The 20,050-nt window shown below is 51.5% G+C and overlaps 1 protein-coding gene across 1 annotated transcript in view; it reads left to right on the forward strand.

Moving 5' to 3' along the window:
- The window catches only part of TET3 (tet methylcytosine dioxygenase 3), a 163,559-nt gene that overhangs the window by 119,514 nt on the left and 23,995 nt on the right, over positions 1-20,050 (forward strand). Inside the window, exons 4-5 of the mRNA XM_050939813.1 lie at positions 6,662-6,752; positions 17,365-17,458. Coding sequence (XP_050795770.1) covers positions 6,662-6,752; positions 17,365-17,458 — 185 coding nt within the window. The remainder of the gene's footprint in view (positions 1-6,661; positions 6,753-17,364; positions 17,459-20,050) is intronic.

Below are 20,050 nucleotides of genomic sequence, written 5' to 3' on the forward strand. Positions count from 1 at the left end.
TCCAGCTAGTTCCAGCTGTCAAGCCTGATGCAAGGGAAGGAACCTCAGGTAAGTGTATAAATTTATTTCCCATTACAGTGATGATGCCCCCAACTTAGCAGAACAAAGCTGTTGACTTTTCCTTAATGTGCTTATACTAGGCGAGGTAGCGATACAGCAAAGAGGTAGAGTAGTTATCTATTTTTCATTCCCCTCTAGAGTTAGACAGGTGGCTGGAGGGATTGTCACGCATAGCAGTTTATGTCTGTACACAGGGATGTGTCTTGAATCCTCCTGAATGATCTTGAGGAAAGGTTTCTAGGGCCGGCAGCCTTATTTCCCCCTCTGTGGTAGGGCGTTTTCCTACACCAGTCCTTGATAACTTCGGCAGGTACTGTTGCAGTATGCAGGCTTGCAGCACATGGGCCTTGGGAATGCAAGCTGCAGCTGAGCTCTCTCTGCCTTTGTCACCCTCAGGAGTGGGATATCAGCTCAGATCACCACAGCCTGTGAAAAATGGTGCCGGTATTCAGCACCATTGCCCTGTACTCATAGTTTATACAACCAAGCAATACCCTCCTCATTTCCCTCAAGTGCTGTGCATAGTGCACTTGGAAGCATACTCAATCAGCAGGTCTTGCTTAAAGCTTCAGGGAAGCATGGAAAGGGAGTTCAGAAACTTAATTTTCACTTTCTGTTTCACATACTGACAGTGGTACCCTCTGTGTCTTGTATCCACAGCTGCTGCTGTGGTGGCCTTCTGGAGTTCCCCCTCTACTCCCGTGGAATGCTTGAGTCAGAGAAAGAAGAGGACTTAGGATGACGTGTTCAGCAAGATCCTGCAAGCCAGAGCTGCATCAGACTGTGAGCAGAGGGCCTGGAGGGTGAATATTGCAGACTGGATGTAGAGGGAAAGAACAGAAAGGAGAAAGATCCAGGAGTCCCAGCAGGCAAAGAAGAGGGAGATGCACTAGGGGCTTCTCCTACTGCTCCACACTAAGGACAGCCACCGCTTTGCATGCACTAACCTGTGAGAGTTATGAGTAGCTAAAATGAACATGAATGTTCTTTCCTCTTCCTAAAACTCTGATCCATAACTTTATTAAGGTTTTAATGTATTTGCTCTTAACGTGCACACAGAATTTCCGCTGAAGTGTTTTTGTGAGTCAGTTAAACTCTCTTGTTTGGAAAATAATTTATTTTTATTCATTCCCAATGTATGCCGTAGAATGGCTGGTGGTAGTGAGGGTACCCACTTGATTGTTATCATACACTGTGACAACTCATCATATCAGTGACACCCACAGTGTAATGATCATACATGTACAGCAAACACTGCAAAATTCAGTGGTATGTTCATAGATGTCACCAAGCACCGCACAATTCCTAACAGGCCCCCAAACTGCAGGGCTGAGTAGAGCACAGTCCACCATGACACATTACTTGGGCTCATTGATAAAGTGCTCTTTCAAAGCCTCTCTGAGCTGTGTGGCTCTGCGTTGAGCTCTTTTGGATAGCCCTTGTGTCTGGCTGTTCAAACTCCTCAGACAGCTGCTCCACCTGCACCCTCCACTCCAGCAGCAACTTTTCCCCCTTTGCGTCACAGATATTATGCAGGACGCAAAAGGCAGCTCTAACCACTAGGATATTTTTCCTCACAGAAAATGTCTGGTGAGTAAACAACCCCAGCATCCTTTCAACTTACATTCAGCTGTCATTCTGCACCAGCTGAGCTGGCTGTTGAATCTTATCCTTGGTGCTGCCAAAGTGGCCAGTGTATGGCTTCGTGAGCAAGGGGTAGGCTGGGTCCTCCAGAATCACTGTGGGCATTTCAACATCACCAATGATAATCCGCTGGTCATGAAAGAAAATTCCTGCTTTTAGCTTTCTGAATAGTTCTGTGTTCTTAAAGGTGCAAGTGTCATGCACCTTCCCTGACCTTCCAACACTGATGTCAGTGAAGTGTTTCCAGTGATCAACCAGCACTTGCAATACCATAGAAAAATAACCCTTTCTGTTGATGTACTCTCTGGCAAAGTTGGCTGATGCCAAAATAGGGATATGCATGCCGGCTATCATTCCACCACAGTTTGGGAGCCCCATTGCTGCAAATCCACTAAGTCCTGCACAATGCTGAGAGTCACGGTCCTGCAGAGCAGGAGACAGTTAATGGCCTTGCACACTTGCATGACAGTAGCCCATCTGTGGATTTTCCATCTGCAGAATGATTTTCCTGCTGACCTGTAGCAATCCGGCATTGCACATTGCCACATTGCAATCGTCGCTCGCTTCTCCACTGTCAGTGCAACTCTCAGTCTGGTATCCCTGTACCGGGGGGCTGTGGTGAGCTCGGCACACAGATCCAGGAATATGGCCTTTTATATCTGAAAGTTCTTCAGCCACTGCACATTATCCTAAGCCTCCATTACAATGGGATTCCACCAGTAAGTGCTTGTTTCTTGGGTCCAGAAGCGGCGCTCCACTGTTTGCAGCTGCTCCATGAATGCCACCAGAGAGATTGAATTGTTCTTGCTACGTTCCACAGCGGTTTGCCCTCCTGGAAATCACCATTTTTCCCATTTGCTGTTCTTGCAGCTCTGCAACTACCAGAGGATCACTCATCCTGTGCTTGCTGCGCTCGTGACAATAATGCAGAGCTGTGCAGCCTCCATGCTTTGTTCAGAAATGATGGACAGCGACAAGTCCTGCACAGATTCATGGGATTTGCAAAATAGGCATGACAGTTATGGGACAGAGATGGCATTATGGGATCGGGAAAGTTGTGTGATGGGAACTTTGTACCACAAGCCAAGTCACTCCCTGCATGACTCATTTCTGCCCTCACCATACATTGTCAAAACTCTTCCCAAGAAAGAGTGCACTGGATGATGATGAGTTGCACACTGGGATACCTCCCCGTGGTGCACCATGCATTGACACGAATGCTCCTGCAGTGCCAACGCAAGAAGCCACATATGTACGTGCACGAGTGATATACTGGCTGTGGCGGCTTTATGCTGACGTCAGTTGTGTTGGCAATAGTTTGCTGTGTAGACGTGCCCTTAGACAATAATGCCTTGGGCTTGGGGTAATGTGGACCTTGGCATTGCCCCTGAACTCCAGAGAGTGTGCCTTATCGGGGCACTGGCTGTGCCAGGCCAACTCTACCTCCTACACAAAAACACAACAGAGGAGGAAACATGGAGAAATTGGAGCTAATTTTGGCTCAGCTGGGCCCTGACATGATTCTATAACTCTGGCCATTCCTGTGTCTTCCTTACTGGCCATGGTGTCTACTAACCCCCAGGTGTCTGATATTCAGTGACTGCATGAGTCTCTTTCTCCCCCAGCTGCTTGGGCTTGAATTCCATGTCCCGTTGTGCTGGGGCGGTGAATGTTACAGCGGGTGCTACTTTTGATCTTGTGGCTCACGGCCAGGATTTCCAAAGAGGCTTTGGGATAGAAATTCCCAGCCTACCTCCACCGCACCAATGAGTCCCAAGCCTGCTAGGCCTCTCCTTCCAGATTTCCTGCTGGATTCCCCACTCTTACCTCTGACGCCAGACCCTTTCATTAGTGCCCTGCACCTGGTGGAGTCATTCACAACAGTGCAAAGAGAGTGTCATATTCAGTTGTGGTGGCACATTGCACTGGTGTAGATGGCTCCACATGGGGCAAGGGTCCACGTCCCTGAACTTCTGATTGTTCCTCCTCATTCCTCTCCTCCGTTGCCCTTCTCACTCACTTTTCCATCTCCTGGGTTTCCAGCTGGGGGTTATCCATGGTGCTTTTACCCGCTGTAGTTGGGGCCCTTGCTCAGTTTGGTCTCCTCTTCCCGTCCAGTGTCATCAATTTCTGCCCATCTCTCGCCGTTCCCACAGCTCCTTCTCTTGGCCATGTGCTGGTGACCTTTCAGAGTCGGTGGAGTCTCCCAAATGTGTACCTGAGAAAGGGATCTGGCCCGCACTCAGATAAATGACTCTCACGGTGGTGTAAGTCAGGAGTAACTCCATTGTAGCCAGTGGGTCAGATGCTCAGTTGGTGTAAATGTGAGGAGCTGATCTGCAGTGGTTGAGGCTCTAGCATGTCCTACTTACACTGGAGTAAAGGAAGGAGTATAAGCGCACGTCCTTACCGCTAGGCCGCCCTTTGTGCCCGGACATGGCATTGAAGGGGATTTTACTTCTTGCACTCCTTCTGGTGGGCATTTCCTCTGCCCAGATGGTCAGCCCCAGCCAGTCCCTCCTCCAGAGCACCTTGCTTGGTCTTCTGTGCATGGCTTAGTTCAGTCCCCTTCTGGGTTCAACTCTAAACAAAAAAAGGATCCTTTGCCCCTCCTCAGCTCAACTTCAACTCCTTCCCCTTGTCAAGGTACTGACCCTGACTTCCCCCTGCTGGGAATCCAAGTGCCTTTTAAACTAGCCTTTCACCCCTCCTGTGCGTCTGTCTCATTCCCTGGTCTTCATCGACCCTGGCTTGGGATTCCTCTCCACTCTACAGCTAACCCTACTCCTGTTGTTCTGCTTTCTGGCCATAGCCAAGCCCAGCTACAGGAATGGACTCTCCCTAGTTCATCTCTGCTGCACCTGTGCTCTCTCAACTATGTGCTCTGACCCAAGAGGCAACCAATAATCTCCCAGGTGCAGAGCATAACTAAGTAGGGTCTTTCCCTTGCCTTACACTGCCTGGGTTTGAGGTGAAATAGCATTTGACCCAGCTGGGGAACGTAGATGGCTTTGGGTCACAGCTGCGTTCTTTGCTCCTGTCTCTCTCCAGCTTCACCTTGATCCCAGGAGGCTGCGAAAAGAGAGGGAGAAAACATTCTGTGTGGGCCAGAAAATAACAAAATCTGCCCCTGCCAGAGAGCTGGTTAATCTGTGATTTAGAAACCTGTCGCTTTTCTCCCAATATAATCCGGCTTCTCAGCATTCACCAGACAATCTTGTTCCAGCTGATTGGAGGAGCCTGACTGTGATGTCTCCAGGCAAGGAACTCATGCGTCCTGTACAGGGTTCGTAGCTGTGTTCACATCGCCCACCCCTGTTGGTTGTTGCCCTCCAGAGGCCAGCTATATAAGAACGCAGTGAGTGCCAGGCCATGCTTGCTTGATGCAGTGACTGCCTGGCTCTGTACCTGCTTGATGCTGGGCCATGCCTGAAGCTGTTTTGTTGGACCTGAGTCTGGGGGTTGTGTGTGTTTTACCTTGTTCCATTACACGTCACAAGATTCACTGGGCAGGACTCTCCACTGATGTGGATTACCATAGCTGTACCAATTTCAGTGGAGCTCTGTTGATCTTTCCCAGCTGGGGATCGGGCCTGTTGTGTTCAGTTTCAGGAAAGAGAGGTGGATTTGCATGTATCTTCCCCACGCGGCTGATTGCAAAATAAACGCAAACGGAACACACGCCGAAGCAGCTTTTCTCCATGGCTGCATTTAAAGGGCGTGAGGTGTGCTGCAGGCAATCCTGCCAGGAATGGCTGAGAACCTGTTTGTTGTCACTGCGTGAAAAGGGAGGGTGGTTTTGATAGGCGTTGGCTGTGTATTAAAAGCCGGCACACCTCTGTTTACTAAGGGCTGGATTGTGCTTTCCGGAGCCCACTGAAGTCATGGGAGAAAGGCACTAATGATGAGGAGTAAGGGTGGCAGAATCTGGCATTCACAGCACAGCTCTGGTGTGAGAAAGGACTGTGCAGCTAAGGCACCGGGTTGCTTATCAGCATGGCCTTGTGGTTAATACACTAGACTGGTGCTCTGCAGATCCATGTTCCATTCCTGGCTCTGCCATACGTGACGTAATATTCATGTTCTTTAGTCCCCAGCTGTAGTCTGGGGGTAACAATCCCTCCTTTGTGTGCTTATATTGTGAGCTCTTTGAGAGTGGGGCCGTCCCACTGCGTGTCTGTACAGTGCCTGGCCTAAAGGGGCCTGGAGCTGGGTGAGGACCTGTAGGTGCTACTGTAAACTAAGCAATAATAGTAATAACTTCTTCTGTGCGTACGCCCACAGTTCTGTCTGCTCACCCAAGATGCGGTAGTAAGCGTTGCTCTTTCTAACTCTTGCTAGCCCTGCAGTCCCGGGAGAGGGAGCTGAGGGCCATTTCTTATTGTGCATCATCAACCGAACACTTGGCTAAGGGCTTGGCTACGCCTGGAGTTAAGATCAGGACCAGCTGTTGCCTTTAAATTCATATCTTGCCTTAATCCAAATTCACTTTCAAGTGTGGACAAGCCTTAGGCCTGGTCTGCGCTTAAAATTTCTATCAACCGAGCTTTGGCACTTGGGGCTGTGCAGAATCTATCCCCCTGCGCGCTGTGGCTACGCCGATATAATCTGCAGTGTAGACACTGCTAGGGGGATGGAAGGATGCGTCCCTCGACATCGCTGCCTTTGCTCGGGAAAGTTCCCGCAGCGACAGAAAATGGCAGCATAGCTGTCGCTCCATAGCTGTGGCGCTGTGCCCCCTGTCATGTGAACATGCCCTAAGTTTGGTCAGCTGCAGCTCTGCAAACTGAGGCTGCGCAGGTGCCGCTGGTGGGCATCTGGTGAAGAACGTGGGGCCGTCCTGATTTCACTGAGGACTTGCATTAGCCTACAGCATCTGCATGCTTCTGGGGAGGGGTGAGGGGGTTGGCACCAGTTCAAATGAAGTAATTTCCCCCCTCCCCCTTGTTTTTCCTAGAACAAATAGTGGAGAAAGACGAGGGACCATACTACACCCACCTGGGATCAGGACCAACAGTGGCATCTATCAGGGATCTCATGGAAGAGAGGTACGTCCCAGATGGTTTGCAACAAGTGAGATAGGCAGAGTAAAATCCACCCACCCCCGTGCAGAAGGCCCTGTGGAGGAGGGGCTATGCTGAATCAGTGCATTCCTTCACTGCCCCTCCCTGCCTCCTTCACAGCTGGGGCTGCTCACTTTTCTGCCTTGCAAAGGACCCCCTGGGAAGAGGGGGGCGATTGCAGATGCTTCCAGTGCCCTCTGCTGGTCATGCTGCTGCCAAGGCCCCTGTGCCAGGGGCTGTAGCCACATCACCCCAGGCGGAATCTAACCCATGGGCGTCTTCCAGGAAGGCTGGTGTTGTCACCCCAGTGGAAGGCTGATCTGGGCAGAGTCGTGTCTGTGCCAGGGCAAGCAATTCCTCCTATTTATCAGGCACATCCAGATTCTTCTTCTGCACCAGGCCCACCGCTTCCCCTCCATCTGGCATGACGCTTGTGGACAGCATAAATGGGAAACTGAAAAGCCACCCTCCTGCCACCGTGCTTCCCCCGCTGCACATGTTCTTCTTGTGCTTGAATTCACCTGCCTGCTGGTTGCATTATCCCGGGGTTGTAATGCAGGACGGGGCATGGAATTTTTGCTCTCCCAGCTTGAGTTCCAGTGAAAATTATCTGGGTTTGTCAGCAGTGCCTGGGAGAGATGCTGGTGAAAACAACTTTCACAGGTCCCTGAAGCGTTTTTCTGCACTGCCAACGGGAGGCATAGTTGCAGCACCGATGGATAACCTGAGCTATCTTTGATCCAGCTCTATGGAGGTGGGGGGCACCCCAGTATATACCCAAGGTCCCTGATATGGAAGGATGCTGCTTCTGGGGGGTTTCACTGCTATTGTTAACTCTAGTGTAGATCAGCCTATGGCACATACAGTAGTCGCACCTCTGACTGCACTTAACGTAAATCACTGTGGCCTTGTCTAGATCAGGATTTAGAGTTGGATGAGGGTGTTAGCTGACACTCCGGAAAGGCCTAGTGGAGGCATGACACCCTGCCTTAAACACGGGCTAAGGTGGTGAAAGGGAAAGCCATGGTGGGAACTAGATGCCTGTGGGAAACCACACTGGTTAGTCCAATTTGCTGCAGGGAGTCACTTCGGGCTTGGTTTGGCCAACTGGTTTGCTTTGCTTCCCATAGCCAGGGCTGGCAGGGCTGCTGGCGACTCGTGTGCTGCCCGGGTGTATTTCTGCATGGCACGCCAATGAGTATCGCATGACGAGACGTGTCATTTGCCTCCCACAGACAGTTCAACAGCTGCCAAACTAAGCAACCGGCCAAGGACAAGTCAAAACCTTTCACGGTTACTATTCCTTATGACTGTGGTCAAGTCTGTGAAATTGGCAATAGAGAAGACCAGTGGGGTCACCCAACCTGTCCTTCTGCCAGGGCAGGATTCTTTCCTACAGCTCGCTCTCCAGTGTAGTCCAGGATTTTTGGCAGTGGTTGTTTTTTGTCTCAAGCAACAGGCCTCCCGCCCCTTCCTCTGGGGATACTGTACAATCTCACTGGTAGCCAGAGCCCGCTCACTGCTAGTTAGCTGTAAATGTGCCTGAGTCTGGCTGGGTTAGGTCCTACCGTTAATAGATCTTGCTGTAAGGAAACATTTTTCCCTTTGCTCAATTTCATCCCATAGTGCAGGGTCCTACCACCCAGTTCTACCATCTCCTGCCTTGGTTATCACACCCCGGACATATTTGTGCCGCTGAGTTGTCTCCAGGCCCACATCCTCCCCTTTTAAGGTGATCAAATATCTCAATTTTATAAGGACAGTCCCACTTTTGGGTCTTTTTCTTATATAGGCTTCTATTACCCCCCACCCTCTGTCCTGATTTTTCACATTTGCTGTCTGGTCCACCTATCCCCTTTGCAGGATGAAAAGGCGCGGAAGGGACTTAGGAGGATGGATGCATGTTGCCTGAGCCAGCGCAGTTCCAGGGTGTTGTGGCTTCTCAGCAGTAGGAATGTGGGGAGTTGGGAGGGAGCAGCTTGCAGATCGCAAGGTGGCTGTACAGCTGGACAGTCAATGGGGGTTAATCCCCGTTGATCTCTGCCCAGCTGTGCATCAGGATCCTGGTTTTGTGGGCTTAGTCCCCTGGCTAAGATGTCCAGCTCTCCTCCTGCCTGCACTGAGCATCATTCTGCTCATCCCCTGGTCAGGAAAATCAAAAGCAGATGGCGCTGCCTTAATTTCTGAGAGCCCAACTTGCCGTGACTTGGGACCATGGGCTCAGCAACAAGCCCTCAGGTTGGGCACTGAATATCACTAGAGGAAACCCTCAGCCACTGTACACACCTGCCATGGAGAGGCTGCTGGCAGCTGCTTGGGGAGCACGTGCACTCCCTTTCCCCTCTGTTCTGTGTCCCACCAAGGGGCTGGGATGTTTGGATTTGACAGGGCAGGGTTGGTTTGCTAATCCCAGGCTAATCTAATCGAGACCTCCAGCCCTTCAGGACTGGGAACACCAAGTAAAATCCTGGCCTCGTTGCAGGCCAAACTCTCACGGACATCACCGTGGCCAGAACTTCACCCTGGGGTTGGAGACGGGGACGGTACTAGCCAGGGGAAGGGGATGGGCTTTGCACCAGCTGTGCTTCCCCTGGATTCTGGACTACTCTGGAGGCCAACCCCCCCACTCCACCCCCAACCTAAACAAACAGGGCCCATCACAGCCTGGCTGTGGCAAAGCCCAAAATCCTGCTCCAGGCCTGCCCCCTATGTGATGAATGGGCTGGTGTCAGATCTGCTTGTTCTCTATTGTGCAGCAGGCAGAAATATGCCTGCAGGGTGGGAAGCGGCAAAGTACCACCCAGGCAGGTGGGGCCCAGATTAACTGGGTTACAGCCCGGAGACTGAGTCACGGTGCTGAGTCAGCCAGAAATACAGCGTCACCAGGGTTGATGGCATTACGTCACCGACCCTGGAGGCACGATGAATCACGGGGGAACAGGCGAGCCATTGAAAGGAACCCACAACTCCCTCCAGGGCAGGGGGTAATTACTGACGCCACATGAACGCCCTCAGAGCCAACAGACATTGACTGGTGCTGTTCCAGAAAGGTACCAAGCACCCCTGAGAGGTGTTGACTACCTCAACTCCCATGCAAGTCAGTATTGCTTGGCAGGATCGGGCCCCTAATGAGGCATAAATTCTCACTGGCTTGGAGTCTTGCCTCTGCCACCAACTGTGTCATCTTCAAGCAAGCCATGTATTAAATCGCTCTGTGCCTCAGTTTCCCCATCTTGCCTGCCTCCCAGAGGGTGTTGTGAGGCTGAAGTTAGGTAATCTTTGTGAAGTGAATTGAGGTCCTTGAATAGAAGGGGAGGATACAAGTGCAAACTATTTTGAAAAGTGAAATCAACAAGTTTTGTTATTTTATGTTCTCAGTCTGGGCTTGTGGGAATTAAATTTCCTGCCCATCAGCCTGTGCAGTGAGCACCCCCTGTGGATTCTGGAAGCTTTGCAGCTCAGGGCAATAGAAATTCACCCGCACTCTTTCAGCAGATAGTCTTTTCACAGAAATAATGTGGAGTTTTATGGTGTTTTTACACCTGTCTGTGCTTCTAGGTCAGGGGATACAGCATTTGCAGCTTGGGAGTGACTTCAGCATCAGAACTGCACATGCCAAGCCAGGCTGTGCACTCGGTCGGGGTAGATCTGGAAGCACTGCACTGGCACTAGTGGCTATTCACCAGTTCAGCTGAGCACAAGCTGGTCCACTGGGCACCATAGAGCTTTGGTGGAACTGTTCCTTGAAAAACTCCCACCAGGAATCCCAGTGTGCATAAGGGTGTCTAAGCTCCCTTCACTAAATGGGCTGGATTTAGTTCAAGGACGGGAGTGGACAGCGTCAGTCCCCGCTCTGCTTCTGCTGAAATCAGCAATAAAGCTCCCATTGACTTCAGCGGGAACAATGCTGAACACTTCAGAAGATCCCTCTCGAGATGTGCAGCAACAAGTTTTGGTCTGTCGCATGCCCCAGTTTCCATCACTGGAGCAGGCAGGTCATTTTGAGTCAGGTCTAGGATCCGGGGTTGCAGGGTCCTGGGTGACCGATGCCTCCACCTCACCACTGGGGAGTAGGGTGACCAGATGTCCCGATTTTATAGGGACAGTCCCGATTTTTGGGTCTTTTTCTTACATGGGCTCCTATTACCCTCCATCCCCTGTCCCGATTTTTCACACTTGCTGTCTGGTCCCCCTACTGGGGAGCCAGGTGAAATAGCAGCCAACGATTACTGGTGAGTTAGGCACTGCAGGAAGTACCGCCCAAAGAAGCTAGAGAGACAGAACCCTGCAGCTGCCTGATTGGTCAGCACCAACTATTTAAAGCAGGAAGCTGCCCCAGGAAGCCGTATGAGCAACAAAGCAGGCTCTGGCTTGCTACTGCTACTGACCTCATCCTTCACCCCGTTTTGGTCCCGATTCCTGCCTTCGACCCCGGCCCAGCGGACATCACTGCCTGCGCCCTGGCCGTTACAGTCATGAGTGTCGATGGGGGCCAGGGGGTTGGAAAGCTCATACTGGAAATTGCCTCCCGTTCTCAGCTGGCTGCCAGAGAGGGTGACGGCACAGCCCAGGAGCTGCAAGCCCATGGGTGCTCACCTGTGTTTAAAGCCCTGGATAATGACCTACCACAAGTGGTGGTGATGATGCATTCTCCTGCTTAGTCTCACCTGCGGTTCCTACAACAGCAGCTTCAGTTTTCTCATCTGCCTCCTGGCCACCAGTCCCCACATGCCAGAGCGAGCTCTGGATTCACTTTGCGGTGGTGAAGCAGGTAGTTATTAGGAAAGTGGGATGCTGAGGCTTGCCTTTACGCTCCCCGTAGTCCTTTTTGAAGTGTATTGTCTGGATCGCATCTCTCTCCAGTCGGTCAGAGGTAAATGGATGGGTGTAGAGCGGGTTAATGAGATGTACGCATTAGCCGCTGCTGCTCAAATCTTCCCCATCGCTATCCGTGTTCCTCGTGGGTGAGGGAGATGAAATCCAGTCCAGGAAGTTCCCATCCACCCTGTAGATCAGGAACATCTGAGCTTGGGAGCCAAGCAGTGGAGAATTCTGCAGGGCCGATGAGATGCCTGTGTTTCAGCTCCATCTTCTCTTGCTGGTGCCGTTCTTTTCTGGAGGCTTTCAGCTGAGAACGGAATAACTAGGCGGGTCGATCAGCGACTAGGGAATGGCCAGCCATTAGATTAGATTATTTGTTGGCTCTCAATGGAAGTGCCTGTAAACTGTCACGGGGAGGGCAGTGCTTTCCAGGCAGGTGGGGGCATTGATACAACACTGTGAGATCATGAGATGAAGAGCAGGGCAGGTTGTCAGCTCTTTGGGGACAGGGACTGTCCTTTTGTTCTGTGTCTGTATAGCACCTGGCATAATGGGGGCTTGGGCCGTGGCCGGGGCTTTTCGGGGCAACCACCACACTATAAATCATAATATGCTTCTGTGCAGTGGAGACGTGCTGCAGTTTGCTCTGGCTTTCCAGTTATGTTCATGCATGAGATGGAGCTTTGTGCACGTGTCCTTGTAAACTTGGGTGTCTAGGGTTTCACAGCCGTTGCTATGCGATGGGGATAAAACTCAGGTCCTCCTGTTCCAGAAGACAAACTGCTGCTGCTTGGTCTAAAGCAGTATGGGGTCTAAGCCACGCAGATAAGCAGTTTTGATTTCTTCCCATACAGGGCAGTGGTGTGCAAACCCGCTGCCAGGGCCGGCTTTAGGAAGTGCGGGGCCCCATTCGAACATTTTCGGCTGGGCCCTGGCAGGGATGTTTAAAAAAAAAAAAGTGTAAAAAAAAAACCCAAAACCCTTTCATTTCTTCCATGTATTATTTACTTTCCATAACTATATAAATAATACAATTATTTATTATGTACTTTGCATCATATATGCTGTTGATTGCTTATTAATGACCGCCATTACACATGTGTGGATCCCTGCCACTCCCTGCGGGTGTGCACATGTGTGGGTCTCAGCTGCTCTCTGCCCGCCTCATTGAAGCAAGTGTGCAGGGTTACTGCCCTGGGAACTGCAGGGCAGCAGTGGACATGGGGCTGGTTGGAGGTAGGGCAGGGGCTGACTGGAGGTAGGGTCTAGCTGTAGGCAGGGAAAGGGGTGCAGGGCTGGCTGGAGATGGGGGTGTGGAGTGAGCTGGCTTCAGGCAGGGCCGCAGGGGGATGCAGCAGGGGTTGGGAGGGCTGGAGACAGAGGAGTGCAGAACTGGCTGGCTTCAGGCAGGGGAGTGCAGCGGGCTTGGCTGGAGACAGGGCAGGGGGTTTGGGGCTGGGTGTGGGCAGGGTGTGCAGGGCTGGTGCGGGCAGGGGTGTGTGGGGTCTGGCTGGCTTTAGGCAGAGCCACACGGGTGTGTGGCAGGGGGTGGCTGGAGACAGGGCAGGGGGTTTGGCAGGGGCTGGCTGTGGGCACGGAGTGCAGAGCTGGCTGGGGACAGGGCAGGGGGTGCAGCAGAGGCAGCTGGAGCCCCAGCCCTTTAAATAGCCCCCAAGCCTCCCGCTATCCCAGGGCTCTGGGGGTTATTTAAAGGGCCCAGGGCTCCCTTGCTTCTACCCCGCCCCGGACCTTTTAAATAGCGGCGAGAGGCCTGGAGAATACATGGTGGCGGCAGGGCTCCGGCGGCTATTTAAAGGACAGGGTGGCAGAGGCAGCTGGAGCCCCGGCCCTTTAAATAGCCCCCAGAGCCCCCCGCTATCCCAGGGCTATGGGGGCTATTTAAAGGGCCCGGAGCTCCAGCCGGGAGAGCGGGGCTGCTTGCTGCGCTCCAGCCGGGGCTCCAGCCGGGAGAGCAGGGCTGCAGGGCGGCTTGCTGCGCTCCAGCCGCGGCTCCAGCCGGGAGAGCAGGGCTGCAGGGCGGCTTGCTGCGCTCCAGCCGCGGCTCCAGCCGGGAGAGCGGGGCTGGTTGCCACGCTCCGGCCGGGGCTCCAGCCGGGAGAGCGGGGCTGCAGGGTGGCTTGCCGCACTCCGGCTGGGACTCCAGCCGGGAGAGCGGGGCTGGTTGCTGCGCTCCGGCTGGGGCTCTAGCCGGGAGATCGGGGCTGCGGGGTGGCTTGCTGCGCTCTGGCCAGGACTCCAGGTGGGAGAGCGGGGCTGCAGGACGGCTTGCCGCGCTCTGGCCGTGGCTCCAGCCGGGAGAGCGGCGGTGCTTGCCGCACTCCGGCCGGGGCTCCAGCTCTCAGCATGGGGCCCTCTTAGGCGCGGGCCCGATTCCTGGGAATCGGCTGAATTGGCCTAAAACCGGCCCTGCCCGCTGCCCACTTCGCGGCAAAATCTCATGTGGATGAATAGCAATTTTACATCGAGCTGAAATCCCATTTGTCTACAGTGGGACCTGCAAAGCACTTCTCAGTGGAGTTGGCTGGCATTGCCTGGAAATTCATAGAAACTGCTAGGCTGCATCTCACCCAAACTCAGTCCATCCCAGTGTCCTGTCTTAGATGGTGGCCAGCACCATACGCTTCAGAAGAAGATGTGAGAACCCTGCAGTAGCAGGTATGGGATCATCCGCCCTCCACATTTGGTCTCAGCCTGACCCCTAACAGTTAGATTAGCTCAAGCCTTGAAGCATGAAGGTTCATATCCCTTCCAACACTTTTGCTGGCATTGACAGATCTCTGAATATTCATATAAACACCGAATTCCTTTTTGACTCTTGCTCAGTTCTTGGCCTCCATGACTTCTAGTGGCAATGAGTTCCACAGGCTAATGACATTCAGTGGGATCTAGGCACTCGACTGCCATTTGTCCATTTGAAAATCTTCCCCAGAAGCAGTGTGTGTTGCAGACTGTTATGCGCACATCAGCGGAAGGTATTATTGATAATTATAAGCTATGGTTGTAAAGCAATCTATTGACCTATTTTTTGTCATTATTGTAGTGCCTAGGGACTGACCAAGAATGGGGCCCAGTTGTGTTAGGTGCTGCACATACGCATAATAAGAAACAGTCCCTACAATCTAAAGAGATAAGGCAGACAAAGGGTTAACAGAAAAGAGTCTAGCATACAGGCAGAGTAATTAGAGTGATGGTTTGCAAATAGTGCTGCAATTTTGCAATTGATCGCCCACGTATTAAAACACCCATCGGACACAAATTAACCCTGTATCCACTGTTTACAAATGTCCTCCCCCACACATAAAGTGTGACCAAAGTGCAGTCGCTTCGGCTCTGGTTCTTCCATCAGAATGCACCCAGCCTGTCTTTTTGTGTCCCCGTCCCGCTTCCCTCCTACCCCCGGTTCCCAACATCTGCAAAGTCTCTGAAGCACCTGGCAGTTCTGCCGGCGTGAGGCAGCCCAGCCACAATGGCTGTGTGGGTGCACTCACCCATGAACATCAGCCGGGGCATGGGAATCCTTGTTTAAAAGTATCTCGCTAACAAAACTCGGCAGGGCCGTGTGGGCCGGCTCTCTTCCCCCAGGAGTGATGGATAGTGCTGGCTTCGGGGGGGATGGGGTGGAGGGGGTAGCTGGCGTCGTTAATTAGTGCTTCCAGGAAGGAGGTGAGTGAGAAGATTAATCTGTGCTGATTAGCTCCAGCGAAAACCCCAGGTTGCCACGATCAGTTGGATGAGAGTGTCTGACAGGGCACTCTGGTCTGCAGGCCAGAGGGGAAGGAATGAAGAGACAAAGGGGCTCTCCCCTGGTGTACATCGGAAGGAACACTGTTGAACTCGTGGCCAATGGGATAACACCAGTGTAGAAATTAGGGCCTGATCCTGCAAGAGGAGTGTAAGGGAAAGGTGGGGGGACTTAAGGTAGTCTCCCTCAAAATTCCTTCCTTTCCCTGGCTGTGATAAAATGGACCCACTCCTTGAGATACCCCAGGTGCTCAGTACGTCCACGCTTGGAGGGAGGCATGCGATTCCCAGCCTCCTCTGAGGTCCAAGTGTAGACATACCTGAAGTGTCGCTCCTGAGAATGAGAGGGGTGGGACGCAGCTGTGCTGGGATAAAGGATTGTGTTACCAAACCAATGTGTGCGGTGGAGGGGAGGGAGTGAATGCTATGCAGAATTTCAGGTGTCCTTAGACCTTACTCTTGCTGCCCAGCTGCAGATCCCTAGTGCAGACACGATTTGCATAGCTGTAGCTATGTCTCAAAATCCCAGTGCAGACAAGACCTTGGTTGACTTCCAGCTGGGTGGCTAGGGAGAGGCGATTGGGACCCAACTGGGGTTGTAGTGGGGAAGGCACTTATATGCGCAGCAGATGGGATGCATGGGGTGAGTCATACCCGTCCGATGGGGTTAGAGGCCAGCGGAGACCATGCCTCGCATGCCTTGGGCATAAGCAAGTCTCTCAGGAATTAACATAGCTGTGAGGTCTGCGATCTTCCGCTCCTGGAGTCTGCCTAGCTCCTCCATCTCCTCCTCACCTGAGACGTCTGAGGGGAATCCACCCGCACCCATTGGCATGGCCAGCACAGAAGAGCTGAATCATAGCTTAGAGTGGGGCTGCTCTGCTGTCACCTTTGTGGAACTGGGTGAAATTCAGGGGTTAGAACCAGACCTGTGCACCAGCTGGATCCCGCTGTTTGGAGGGTGAAGGTGGTGCACAGGGGTCCGTTTATGACCTGATGGACTCGAGCTCCGAGTTCCTGTCCCTGAACTCCTTGGTGCCCCAAAGCCACAGGATGGGCACCCGCTCGGCCGCAGCTGCTTCTGGCAGCAAATGCAGCAGAGGAGCCAGGAGAGCCCCAGAGGGCACGGGCAGCGAATTTTCTTCTGGCAAAGCTGAATGTTTCACTCAACATTCCTTAAGACCAATGAGAAAAAGTTACCTGCACTCTTCAGACTCTAGCTTTGACAAAAGTATGGAAATGTTAAGTGAGAATGTTAATGGAAGACACTTTACAAGGCAGTTGGCTAAGCTGCAGGCTGACCAAAAAAATGAAGATTGTAAAGCAGTAATTCCAGTCACTAGATCTTTGAAAACCAGAGCTGATATGAAAGCTGCTGAAAAAGTCCATGGAGAGAGTGGGGATGTGGAGGTGCGTCGCAGTTTCAGAGTCAGGCGAAGCCGTTATAGTACTACAAACCAATCCATTTTGTTTGACAAACTTATAACGAACACTGCAGAAGCAGTATTACAAAAAATGGGTGACATGAAGAAGATGTGTAGACGCCGAATGATAGACTTGGAAGACTTTGGGGTGTTCAGTGATGCTGAGGAAGAAAATCTTAATATGTACGCTCGGGGAAGCAAGGAGGAAAGTGAAACACAAATGGCCATGCGAGTGAAAAGAAGCGTTCATGATGCAGCGGGCTTGGAATTTAGGAGACTTGGGTTCGATTCCTTGCTCTGCTATTGGCATGCTGAGTGACCTGCAGCAAGTCACTTTCCCCACCTCTGTGCCTCAGTTTCCCCATCTGTAAAAAGGCAACGATGATACTGACGTCCTTTGCAAAACACTTTGAAATCTATAACTGAAAAAGCTGTATATAGGAGCTAGGAAATGCTGTTCTTCTCTCTCATTTCCTTTAGGGACAGTCTGTTTTTTAAATCACATCCATTCTGGCAGCTCAGCGGGTGCTCATTCTTTCGTGGCATGTCCTTGCTCTTGCCTACACTAATTTGATGTCTTTTTCCACCAGGTATGGCGAGAAGGGGAAAGCCATCAGAATCGAAAAGGTCATCTATACAGGAAAGGAAGGCAAAAGCTCCCGGGGCTGCCCGATAGCGAAGTGGGTAAGTGCCAGCTGTCTCGGTGGGCTTTCAGATTTTTTTTAATATGATTGACTCAGGCCTAGAATGGTTTCCCAACTCTTCTGTCGACTGAGTGTGATCTCAAAGTCATCTTGTGCTTTGGGGAGATGAGGTGATCAGAGAATGTGTCTACATTAATGGTACAGGCGCTCAGAGGCTGTGAGGATGGGCATAGAATGAATGGATGGAGGGCTAGATGGAGAAAATAGAACATGCACACACAGGTGGGATATTTTTGTTGGTCTCGTGTTCAGAAGTGTTAGAGAGCTCTCTCTTTTCTTAACTCAAATCCATCTAATTTTATTTCATTGGCTTAATCTAGCCATCTAATCTAGTCAATTGGATCTAATCTATCCGAGGTAATCTAATCTGTTTGCGCTAATCTGATCTGCATCTAATCTGTGCAATTTAATCTGTTTGATCTAAAACAGCTCTTTAATTTGAGCTAGTATGTTGAATCTACTCTAATCTGTTTGATCTGCTTTCGTAATCTAATTATGGGGAGGAGGAGGATTAAAACGCTGGACTGGAACTCAACTGATCTAGGCTCAATTTCTTCGCTATGTGATGTGGGGCAAGTCTTCTGGAAAACTACCCTCCAGTTAGACCACAAATAATAGTCTTGATCCAAGAACCGCTGGATGAAATCCTGTGACCGGTGTTATGGAGAAGGTCAGAATAGGTGGGCAAATTGTTCCATTCTGGACTTAAAATCTATGAGTCACTTATCTCTCTGTGCCTCCAGGGCCCATCTTTAACGTGGGGATGACAGTGCTCCTTTTGTGTGTCTTGTCTGTTTAGCCTGTAAATTCTTTGCTGTAGTGACTGTCTCGCACTATGTGTATGTACAGGTTAAGTGGAGTCTCCAGGTGAGACTGATATAAGTAATAATAATCTAATCTACCATAGTTTATCTAGTTATTCGTGCCTCGCTCATCACCTTGGTATTTGGACATCTCTTCTCTCTCCTCTCTCTACACTGACCCTCCCTGTCTCTCCTCTCCCTATTTCTCCCTTTAATCACTATCCCATTCCTTCCCCCACCTGGTCCCTCTCTTTGCTCAGAGCATTGCAGCCAGCCAGCCAGCTGGCCACAGATTGGCCCTTCTGTGCTTTTCAGTGGCCACTTTGAAATGGTAATAACTCTAAACGAGGAGGTGAGGGGAAACCAACCCTACCCCCAGCACCTGGTCTCACTGGTCAGTGAACTGCTCCATGCTCAGATGGGCCATCAGCAGGCTAACAGAGGCTCTGAGCAGCAGGAGGGCTTGGCTGGGCAGAGTTCTTTGTTCCATGGGAGCAATGGGGCCTGTCTTTCCTTTTTTGGTCTCTGTTTTTGGTGCTCAATGTTTTTAGCTGGGTGATACTGAGCCGTGCTGGAGGGACCTAGTTCTTGTCCTGCTGAGTGATGGCTGCTCCCGGAGCAGATCCTGGGACGCGCAGGGCGAGATAGTCTGGTATTGTGAAATCCAGTGGGCCAATCTTAGGATGTGGCAACCCAGCAAAAGCTGCACATGGTGGGCTACCTATCCGGGCTAGCGTGAATGCAGCTAGCTTGGATCCCAACAGTAGTGTGAACAGCACAGTCTGTACTAGAGAGCCTGGCATGCTCTGAAGTTCGCGCTGTCCTGTCTACACTGCTGCAGTTACCTTTGTTACCTGGATTCAGGTAAGGGAGCGTGTGCGCTTCTCTGGATGTGTAACCCTGCCCGCAGTTGGTTTCAGCGAGGGGATCATATGAATGAATTGACTTAAACCCTATCAGCTGAGAGGAGAACCTGACCCGGTGTGTTCCAAACCACCAGCTTGTATTTGGTTAATGTCCATGTGCCTGTTATACTGAATATCGCACTTCGAGACCTGTAGCTGGAGGTGAACCTGGACTATGGAATTCACCACCTGTCCCAGACTTCTCTGGGGATTCCTGCTGCATTTAACAGGATCTTGGGCATTTCCATCCTAAACACTGCTCAGCCCTGGGAACTGAAGAAAGGCCAGGGGAGTGCAGAAGGGGGGGAGGGACCTGATGTGTAGAAGGAGAGAGCAGAAAAGACCCACACTGTGGGAGAAATTACGGAAATCATTTTAATCGTGTGTTATTTTAAAGAACATTGGGCCAGATTCAGATCTCATTGGCACCAGTGTAAATTTGCTGAAGGCAATGGAGTTACATTGCTGTAACTGAGGAATTCCTGATTCTTTTCTCAATGACATGAGCATAAAGCAGGCGCAACCCCCTTGAAAGCCTGGAGAGCCCAGAATCTGCCCATCAAGTTTCGATTGGCTCAAGCTTGGAGCTGGTATCTCTGGGTTACCAGGACGTTGAGCTGCCTATTACCTGCGAGGATGTCCGGCTAATTCGGATCAGTTCCTTGTGGCCGTTCTGTAAGAGCCCACTGTGGGATTGTCTCTTGCACTGCATCGGGAGGGATTGAGCTGAGAACAGGTGTCCAGTGAAGGTCGCATTGCTGGAAGGGCTGAGCGTGATCACTGGGACACGCTAGCTGGGCAGAGGCACTCAAGAGCAGCTGATAAGAGTGGCCACCGGGGAGCATATGGGAGGAGATAACGCTG

Source organism: Gopherus flavomarginatus, chromosome 2 (assembly GCF_025201925.1).
Source record: "Gopherus flavomarginatus isolate rGopFla2 chromosome 2, rGopFla2.mat.asm, whole genome shotgun sequence".
Classification (NCBI taxonomy): domain Eukaryota; kingdom Metazoa; phylum Chordata; order Testudines; family Testudinidae; genus Gopherus; species Gopherus flavomarginatus.